The sequence below is a fragment of the Triticum aestivum genome, chromosome 2A (assembly GCF_018294505.1).
Source record: "Triticum aestivum cultivar Chinese Spring chromosome 2A, IWGSC CS RefSeq v2.1, whole genome shotgun sequence".
In the NCBI taxonomy this organism is placed as follows: domain Eukaryota; kingdom Viridiplantae; phylum Streptophyta; class Magnoliopsida; order Poales; family Poaceae; genus Triticum; species Triticum aestivum.
In genome coordinates, this window is record NC_057797.1 from 23,987,156 (window position 1) to 23,997,594 (window position 10,439).

Genomic DNA, 10,439 nt, shown 5'->3' on the forward strand with positions numbered 1-10,439 from the left:
GATAGCACAAGTTAGCACTCTGGAAGACACGAGTTAGTTCACTTCCAGAGCACAATTTTTGCCCAAAAAAAGTTTGCCGAAGCCTATTAACAACGGACCAAGTTCCGAAAATCTCGACACAAAAATGCAACAGCAGAAATGGTTCTGTTTTGGATGCATGGTTCAAGAGATATATCATTTGAAATAAAAAATAATAGTAAACAAATCAAAAGATTCGGATTTTTTGGTAGTACAATATTTTACGTACGTGCAAATTTTGGTGAAAACTAACATTCTCAATGCGGTGGACAGGTGTGCTGCTGCGTGGAACACAAGTGTGCTTCATCCTGCGTGGGAAGCACCAGCTAGTTTACCTGGGAAACAGCAGGAGCACAAGATAGTCTCACTTGATAGCACAAGTTAGCACTCTGGAAGACACATGTTAGTTAACTTTCAGAGCACAATTTTTGCCCAAAAATGTTTGACGAAACCTATTAACAAGGGATCGAGTTCCGAAAATCTGACACAAAAACGCAAGAGCAGAAATGGTTCTGATTTGGATGCACGGTTCATGAGATATATCATTTGAAAAACAGATCTAAGTAAAAAAAAAGAGCGCAAACAAACCAACCCATGACACATCCCTCCTGCATCTGCATGTGGGAAGAAATCTCACAAAAATTCCCAAGGCCCCACTTACACCAGCAAGAAACTGTGAGTGTCATCTACAGGGTGCAGGCCTTAATTAGCGATTTCGTGATTATTTAATTAAAGAAAGTAGTGAGGGCAATTTTGGTGAGGGAATTGGACAGCCCAAATTTGGTGAGGGAATTGGACAGCCCAATTTTGCCTCAGAGAGTTGAAGAAGATTCATAATCCCGCGGTGTTATGGCCGGCTTAGTTTATATCCGGAAGAGGCCCACCGTGCAGTAGTTAGGGGGCTTGGTCCACAAGTTATCTTAGGTTAATTATTATGCAAGTTATCTAGGTTATAAATATAGGCTGTAAGACTCTTTCGGAATCAAGCAATAAAGATATTATCATCTTCTGTTGCCCGGCTCCCTGAGGAGCCGGAACCCTAGCCGCCACCAGCCAACCGCCGCCGCACCTAAACCCTAGCCGCGACGGCGCCCACTCGCCGGCGCGCCCGCTCCAGCCCTCGCCCCTCTCCCTCCTTCCCCTACAGCCTCCGGCCAAGACCGGGCAGAACCCTAACTCCTAACACCTTGGTATCAGGTACCCGGGTTTCGACCATGTCTTCGCCAATTCCACCGCCGCCGCCACCACCGCTGCCAGCCAACTCCTCCACTACCGCCGCTTCCGCGCCGGGCGTCACGGCCTCGCTCTCGGCGGGCGCCACGGCGTCGCTCTCAGAGCCGCCCCTAACGGCACCCGGCACCACCCCGGGCCAAGGGCAGCCACCGGCCCCCGTCCAACACTCGCCGCCGCCGTCACCTCCCCCGCAGCCGCAGTAGTTCACGCCGGAGGCAATGGCTGGCGTCCTGAACGACCGCGTCGCCGCGGTTGACGGGATCCGCCTCTACCTGGCAGGTCCGTACGGGCTGCCTCCACCACTCCATCCAGCCATGGCCGCGGGTTCGCATGCACTTCCGTGGTACTCGGTACCGGGGGCCATCACCGGAGGCTACTCGGCGCTCCCCGCCCCAGTGGCCGCACCGCCACCTTGGCCGCAGTGGCCGCCGCAGATCGCGCCGGCATCCGCGCCGCTCGCCGCCACCACGGGGCCGCAGTGGCCCACCTGGACCGCGCCGGCCGCGCCGGCCTCCGCCGCGCCATACCTTCCAGCGGCCTCGGAGCAGGTTCCTCCACCGGCCCCACCCAGCCCTAACCTGGGCCGGTCTTCGCCGAGCGGACTTCCAATACAGGAGGTCCGTTTTCCTCCGGCCCCCACGCCACAGGCAACGGTGCAGCAGCACCACCAGGCCCCGCCGCCGTCGACAACACCACCACCCGCGTCCAGGGCCACGGGTCCACCCCTGCACCAGGTGCACTTTCCGCCGTCACCATCGCCGATTCCCGCGTGGGCGGCCGGATCGTCTCCGGTCCCGGTGTACTCCACGGCGCCGGAACACCCGACGCCCTCTCTGCGGTTTGATCATCCTTCCAGCTCGGCGAACTACGCCCCAGAAATCCCTGAACCGGCATACGCGCTGCCGGCGACTGCAGCCACCCCCGGGCACGGCGGGCCGACACCCCCTCGCTTCGCCAAACTGGCCTTCGCCACTTACGAGGGCACGGAGGACCCCCTCAACTGGCTCAACCAGTGCGAGCAGTTCTTTCGAGGGCAGCGGACGCTCGCTTCGGATCGTACCTGGCTCGCGTCCTATCATCTTCGAGGCGCGGCGCAGACCTGGTACTACGCCCTCGAGCAGGACGAGGGCGGCATGCCACCATGGGAGCGCTTTCGGGAGCTCTATCTCCTCCGGTTCGGGCCTCCTATCCGTGGAAGCCGACTGGCGGCCCTCGGCCGCTTACCCTTCACATCCACGGTGCAGGACTACGCCGACCGCTTTCAGGCCCTGGCGTGCCACGTGCCGGGCGTCTCCGCGACTCAGCGCGCTGAGTTATTTGTGGGCGGTCTGCCGGACCATATTCGCGTGGACGTCGAGCTTCGGGATCCCCCCGATCTCCAGATGGCCATGTACTACGCCCGCGCGTTCGAGCGCCGCGCGGTGGCCATTCAGTAGGACTCGCCGTTCCGGGCCGCTGGCTCACTACCTTCGCCGGATTCCGCACCGGGTCGGCCTGCGCAGGCTTCCGCGGCACCCCTCGCCACGACCGCGGCGCGCCCATTCCGCCGGCTCACCTCAGCCGAGATACTCGAGCATCGCCGCCAAGGGTTGTGCTTCAACTGCGACGAACCCTACAAGCCCGGCCACGCCTGCCTGCGACTCTTCTACCTGGAGGTTGCAGACTACATTCCGGAGGACGCCATCGCCGCCGACCTGGCCGTCCCAGATGTCGAGAAGGTGTTTGACGCTGGTTGATTACCTCGAGGAGTTCAGCAAGCGCTTCCCCACCCTACAGCTCGAGGACGAGTTGTTTGTGCAGGCGGGGAGAAGTGTTATGGCCGGCTTAGTTTATATCCGGAAGAGGCCCACCGGGCAGTAGTTAGGGGGCTTGGCCCACAAGTTCTGTTAGGTTAATTATTATGCAAGTTATCTAGGTTATAAATATAGGCTGTAAGACTCTTTCGGAATCAAGCAATAAAGATATTATCATCTTCTGTTGCCCGGCTCCCTGAGGAGCTGGAACCCTAGCCGCCACCAGCCAACCGCCGCCGCACCTAAACCCTAGCCGCGACGGCGCCCACTCGCCGGCGCGCCCGCTCCAGCCCTCGCCCCTCTCCCTCCTTCCCCTACAGCCTCCGGCCAAGACCGGGCAGAACCCTAGATCCTAACACGCGGGCTCATCGGCCTTCTGCTTGTAATATGATAAACATGTGCATTATAACAGAGATGGGCGAGTTCATGTGGCCAGTTCCCTCAAAGAAACTGCACTGAATGTTACTCAGGACAACGGCCACTTCAAAGTCTGAACCGTAATGTTCATTCAGATTCAGAGAGGCGCCATACGCGCATGGGATTACCGGTTTGTCCAGCACGGATGATATCAGTGAGATCACCGTAGCTGGTTTGCGGACGACGTGGTCCTCCTCGACCTCATCCACTGGATTCGCCGGAACGGCTGGGGCTGAGTCATGGAGCTCGATGCAAGGTCTCACCTCCAACTGGAAATTCTGCTCTCCAACATCATGCATGGCCAAGGAATTTCGTAGCCCTTTCTCTCATCCGCCCCAGACAACTTAGGGGATCCTTCGATCTCTTGCGAAGCTGCATCGCTTGCTTTCTGAAGTGATCCATCCCGCTCGAATAGGCCAACGGCACCGCGCTCGATCCGCAACCGGCGAGGAGCCGCCATGTCCGGCGCCGCATCCATCGATAATTTTGTGTCGCCCACCCAGGAATCGCCTCCTTAGATCGATCGAGAAAATGGAGGATTGCTTTAATTAGCAGAAAAGGAGAATCGCTATCTGAATACTGTAGCAGGAGAAAGTAACCAGTTGAGTTCTTCTCCCTCCAAAGCTTTGGTGGGAGAGAGAAGAGACAAAGAGATTAGGAAAGCCTGAGAAGCTTAGATTAGAGGAAGCGAGCTGGGAACAAGAGAGATGGAAACGAGAGGAACAAGGAATCAGGGGGACGAAAACGTACGGCATATCGCCAGTCTCGGCAAGTCGCCACGCAAAACGCTGGTTCGTTTATTAGTCCCACATCGGCTAGCGAGGTTAAGCAGGACCAGCTTATAAGCCCCGCGCTGCTACTTGAGATGTACCTACGGAGACACCAGGTAAATTGGAATGATAAAAAGAATAGCATTGCAGCTGCATGCAACAGGATGACGCCGCAATTACTTCTTCCACCGAGGAAGAAACAACCGTCACCCACGTGGAAGAAACAACCGTCACCCACCCACACATCTCCCCCAACCTCCTCGCCACACTTTTTTTACCCCTCACGAGTTCTACTGTTTTTACATAAAAGTCCTGGTAGTTCTTATTTTCATATCCAAAATTTTAGGATTTCATGCGCCATCTTTTCCGCCCCTCACGTATACTACTACTTTATTGAAAGGTTCTCATAATTAAATTTCCATCCTTACAGCTACCAATTTTTGGGTCGTAGGTTAACTGCCAATTTTTACTCTTGAACTATGGCATTTCTTGTGGCCGTGTATACACATGAAATACTCCCTCCGTTTTGTTTTACTTCGCGTATTGGACTTGTCTGAAGTCAAACTTTGTAAAGTTAGACCAAACTTATATTAGAAACTAACAACATCTACAATACCTTATAATTATAATATGAAATTATATTTTATGGAGGAACTAATGATGTTATTGTATTGTGGATGTTAATAATTTTTTGTATAAACTTGGTCAAATTTTGAAGGGTTTGACTTTAGACAAATCTAATATGCAGAGCAAAAAGAAACGGAGGGAGTAGATACATAATCTTTTTTTTTTGCGGCATGGGATCAATGGAAGCATGATGCACGATGAAGATAGGCTATGTGTTTATAGATCAGTTAGTATTACTAAGTGTATACATGAGGCAATGACATGAATATATTAATATAAATCGTTGACTAAGTATACGAAGAAAGTTCTGCTAACCAGATAAATATAATATGAGTGCATATTCCTAATGGATCTATTAATATTTAGTTAGTGTTCATATTTTTTCTATTCCTTCATTAAAAAATGATCGACTTGAGTTTATTCTGGGTGATTACACTTGTTTTACCCCTCACGAGTTCTACCGATTTTACAGAAAGATACTCATAGTTCTCATTTCCATATTTTCAGATCCAAAAATTTAGGATTTCACGCACCATCTTTTCAGCTCCTCACGTATACTACAATTTTTGTTGAAAGGTCCTCATAATTTTTCATTCAGCTATCTGAGGATGCACGACGCTCATTTCTGTTCAGGTTTCCTCCTTTTGGACGATTCATACGTTTTTCTTTTCTTTTCTTTTTGAAACGACATTCATTAAGAAAAGAGTTGCTTGGTTAATTATACCATATATATTCCAAAGAACCGGTTTGCCACCCTCCCGGAACAGGATCAATTTTTGGATGTGTGTCGGGCTAGCGGCAATGGCTTTTACTCGCTCACACTCGTCGAAGCCGTCCGATACAACATGGTGGTCACCATGAAGAACTGTCAAATATACAATTGGAACCGAAATAGTATTTCCAAAAGAACCGGCATGCGACCCTCCTAGAACCGGTTCAATTTTTGGATGTGTGTCGGGCTAGCGGCGATGGCTTTTTATCGCTCACACTCATCGAAGTCGTCTCATACAACATGGTGGTCACCATGAAGAATTATCAAATATACAATTGGAACCGAATTATTATTTTCGAAGAAACGGCATGCCACCCTCCCGAAAAAGGATCAATTTTTTGATGTGTGTCGGCTAGCGGCGATGGCTTTTTATCGCTTGCACTCATCGAAGTCGTGTGATACAACATGGTGGTCACCATGATGAACTGTCAAATATACAACTAGAACGAAAATAGTATTTCCAAAGAACCGGCGTGCCACCCTCCCGGAACCGAATCAATTTTTGGATGTGTGTCGGGCTAGCGGTGATGGGTTTTAATCACTCGCACTCGTCGAAGCCTTCCGATACAGCATGGTGGTTACCATGAAGAACTGTCAAATATACAATTGGAACCGAAAAAGTATTTCCAAAGAACCGACATGCCACCCTCCCGGAACTGGATTGATTTTTGAATGTGTATCGGGCTAGCAACGATGGCTTTTTATCACTCACACTCATCGAAGTTGTCTGATACTGACCTCTCCGTCGCAAGGTTCAGAGGGGCATTCCTGTACTGACCTCTCCATCGTAAGGTTCAGAGGAGAGCCATAGAGATCCTTCTATTGGCCGGGCTCGGGGCTACATCGTTATTCATATCTCCCCGAGTCACCATAGAAGTTGTATCCACCGACCACTCAATCTTGCCCGGGGGCTACTTCAGCGTACACAACACCTGCGACATTGGGTGTCAAAACAGGCTAACAACCACCACATCTCTTTCATCTGCGTTTGCGACCACAAAATCCTAAACTACTAAGAATCAAACCCTAGTCCATATAGGCCAACACTGACCACAGGTCGGAATGCGCAAGCCAGACCCAAACAGGGGCTCCCTACGTCACAAAACCAAAGCTCACGGCATGGTTGATCGGGGGTCATTCTCAAGGCAAAACTGGACGACGCTCCATACAAAACAAAAAATAAAACAAATGCATTCACAAAAGCAAAAACACATACACTGTATCAGGCTCCCTCTCTAGAGTCATTTACATCTTCCACAAATCGCCTTGAGATTTTTTGCAGTTCGCAGGCGCCTGCGGCTTACTCGGCCTCTCCAGTGACCTCTTCGAAGTAGCTCTTTATCTCGCGCTCGTCAGGGTCTCCGGGACGAGGGGACCGAGCGCCATCGTGGAATAGCGGGATCTCATGCCAGCCAGCACCTAGCGGGCTCCTTCATAGGCATCAGACATTTGCTAGTCCATCATCTGGACAGGAGCTCGTTACAGTAATTCCACCGCGCCTTCAAGATCGCCCCAGAGGTCAGGGTCAAATCGTAAATGCGGCCTATTGCGCCCGTTTCTTCGATTTTCACAAACAGGTGCACACCCGTGCGACACGTTGGGTCGGCCATTCTTGCATTTTTTTCCCATTCAAATCTGAAGCAAAAAAGGGTGTGCACGCATGGATTAGAACTCGGGATCCCTCGGTTTAGTGAGCACCGCACTACAAGTAGGACACCAGCCCACTTGTGCATATATATATTTCATTATCTTCTTTTATTTTTTCATTAGGTTGCGAGAGCTTTAGAGCCTATATAGTTTTTTATTTTTAATCGAAGAACTTTTTTTTCTTCAAAACCGACGAACTTATTTTCCAAAATCCACGAACCTTTTCCAGATTCATGAACTATTTACAAAATCTGTGAACTATTTTCAAGTTTGTGAACTTTTCTTTCAAAATCGGATGATTTTTTCGATTTTTTGAACCTTTTTCTAATTCAACAAAAAAAAGTTCACCGAATTTTATGAATATTTCTTCAAATTCGGTATTTTTTTCAAATCTGATGCACTTATCTAAAAGTCGGTGACCTTTTTTCCAGATTCATGAACATTTTTTGAAACCGATGAACTATTTTCAAAATAGGTGGACTTTTTTCCAAATTGGATGAACTTTTTTCAAAATTTGATGAAATTTTTTCAGAACCAATGATTTCTTTTTTAATTCATGAACTTTTTTCGAAAGATTTTCAAATAATTGAAAAATCGAAGCTCTACAGCATCACAGTGTCTCTACGGCCTTGCCAAGCGAGACATGCATTCGCAGACGAAATTGGGCCATGTATGTATGTATGGGCCAACGCTACAAGAAGCTTGTAATTAGCCCGTGGGCTCATCGGCCTTGTGCTTGTAATAAGCCTCGTGTACTGCCTCGCCTCTGGAAGGAAACGAGGCAAGAAGAAGCACACGGCGAAGCCCTAGCTAGATTCCGCCGCCGCCGCCGGCGGCTCTAATAAACCTGCCGAACCTGATGGCGCTGCGGTCTCTTGTTAGAAAGATGCCGGCCATGGGTCTCAGTCCGCCGCCGATGGGCCCCCTTATGGGCCCCGTCCGGGCGCTGTCGCCGGCGGCGGGTTCTCGGCTCATGTCCCATGGATCTCCGGTAAGCACATCGCCTTGATTCCATCTGATTTGTTGCAAACCAACCTGCGTCGTTCCATCTAATTTAAATCTTATCTGTCAAATCAATCACCGTTGTATTTGTATCTTTAGTGGCTGTCTCGATGGTGGAATTATTTTTGATAAGATTCGACTGTTGGAGAAGTTACTACTAGGAGTTATATATGAGGTTTATTCAGATTTGGCATAGTACAATTTTTGGGAACTATTGGATCTTCATTCTGAGCCTAATTTGTACACTCCTTCGCAGTTTATGAGATTCCATCATTTTCCTTAATTTGTAGGCAATCGATCGCTTGCGCCCGGAGGTTTATTCTGAAGAGAAGATGGCCATGGTTCGGGAGGAAATAAACCGCCTGCGCGCCGAGACTGACCAGAAGCGCATAGAGTTAGAAAAGCTGGACGCTGAGGGGTGGAAGATGATTGAGATGACCGGACAAGTCATGGCTGCAGCCGAAGCTTCTTATAATGAAGCCGCGAGGTAAATGCGACGACGGTTGGAACATTCCTCTTTTCGTCACAAAGTTGTTTTGTCAACTGTACAGCGTTAGGACCAAAGTTTTGCCATGACAGTCCTTTCGCTGCAACGTGGATTCTATATATCATGATGATCAAAATTATTTCCCGTTTGTTGAGACCGCACATAGGGCGCTCTTTTTCTGAAAAAAAAAAAGATTTGCATCACCCATTAGTTGAAGAGAGCTACCCAATTAAATTAATTAACGGAAAACAATGCTAAAACTGTCAGAATCCATGCTTTTAACTTTAACTACGCCATGATCTTTTCTTTTAGAATGGATGGTTGGTTGTTGATCCAATAATAAAATAAAAATTCTTATATTAATGAAAGTCGTCAGCCTTTAATTCTCCAGAACTGAAGGTTCAGACAGAACCGTATGTTATTGAAAATTCAGTCTGTTTTGTGGCATATTGCCAACCAAAATCACTTGCCTCTTGAGTATATCTGATTGAAAATTTAGGTTGTTTTTTTCGCATATTGACAACCCAGATGCCTTGTGGTGAGCTCTTAGCTTATTTGAGCATACACCAGCAAAAAAGAAAGCTTATTTGAGCGTACAATGTGGTTATAAGCATTTTTATGTTTAGCTATGAGTATGTAGCCTTATATTTACATGATATTCCTATCCTATTCTTATCTATTTTAAAAAGGGAAAAAGTAATTATTGTAAGGCATGTCTAATATTTCATGCATGTGCAGGCATAATACTGAAGCCATTAAAAGCATAATGGAAGATTTTCGGAAAATAGACAAGGCATGTGACGTTGTTCTCATTAGCTGCCCACTGCTGATTATCCTTATGGCCATGGCTATGTAGTAACTTCAGCATGCGTATGCTGCTGGATTTTATTCATGGTCTATGCATGTTTGGCTGTTGGCAATTGGAAGAGACCTGTTTGTTTAGCACTTGTCTGTACAGTTCATATGTGTATCTATATATGTATTAATTTGCTCTTGTCCATTGTCACGCTATCTCTTAAAACTGTCACTTATCCTTATTCATCATGGAGCCTGGCTTAAAAACCTGTAACGTAGACCCAACTGCAATGTTGAATTATTCCTTTACATCAACAGACCTCACCAGCCAGGCCCTAGGTGGAAACATTTTCATTTTCTCCGAGTCTGTGCTTTTCCTCTGTTCATCGGGTTGGATTGGGCATTTGGGCTGCACCTCGGATGCTGTCCGATCTTACTCTGCTCACTTGTTTGATTATGAAATTATTTTGGTCGTGTCTTGGGTTGCTTCTTGCTTTTATATTTAGGAACTCCTTATGGGATTGATGCTGTTGTTGTAATCTGTGTCCCTCAGTCAAATCAGAGCCTTTCAGACTGATCTCTCTGCGCGTGGGCCTCAATCAACCGTTTTCACTTGGAGGCCTGCAGTGTCTAAACTCTGAAGGCTTGAGTGGGTACTAGGTGCCCTTCAAAGGATTTTGAAAATTATAATGGTCTAGAAAATGTCAGGAGCTTACATACCAACATAACTTCATCAGAAGATTTTTACATGTATCCAACAAGAGCAAAATACATGGGAAATCGATACGAGGGGCGTCTTCAAGAATGCATATTCGGGGCCCAAAGAAAAGGTCTATCTATTGTTGGTAACTGCTCCTGTACGTCAACACCCACTGGTA

At 48.2% G+C, this 10,439-nt stretch overlaps 1 protein-coding gene across 1 annotated transcript; it reads left to right on the forward strand.

Moving 5' to 3' along the window:
* The first annotated feature begins 8,039 nt into the window (after positions 1-8,039).
* On the forward strand, positions 8,040-9,760 carry LOC123184410 (uncharacterized). Its single transcript, XM_044596538.1, has 3 exons — positions 8,040-8,268; positions 8,570-8,766; positions 9,505-9,760. Exons 1-3 carry the CDS (start codon positions 8,137-8,139, stop codon positions 9,620-9,622), a joined length of 447 nt encoding a protein of 148 aa, XP_044452473.1. The 5' UTR covers positions 8,040-8,136; the 3' UTR covers positions 9,623-9,760.
* The last annotated feature ends 679 nt before the right edge of the window (positions 9,761-10,439 follow it).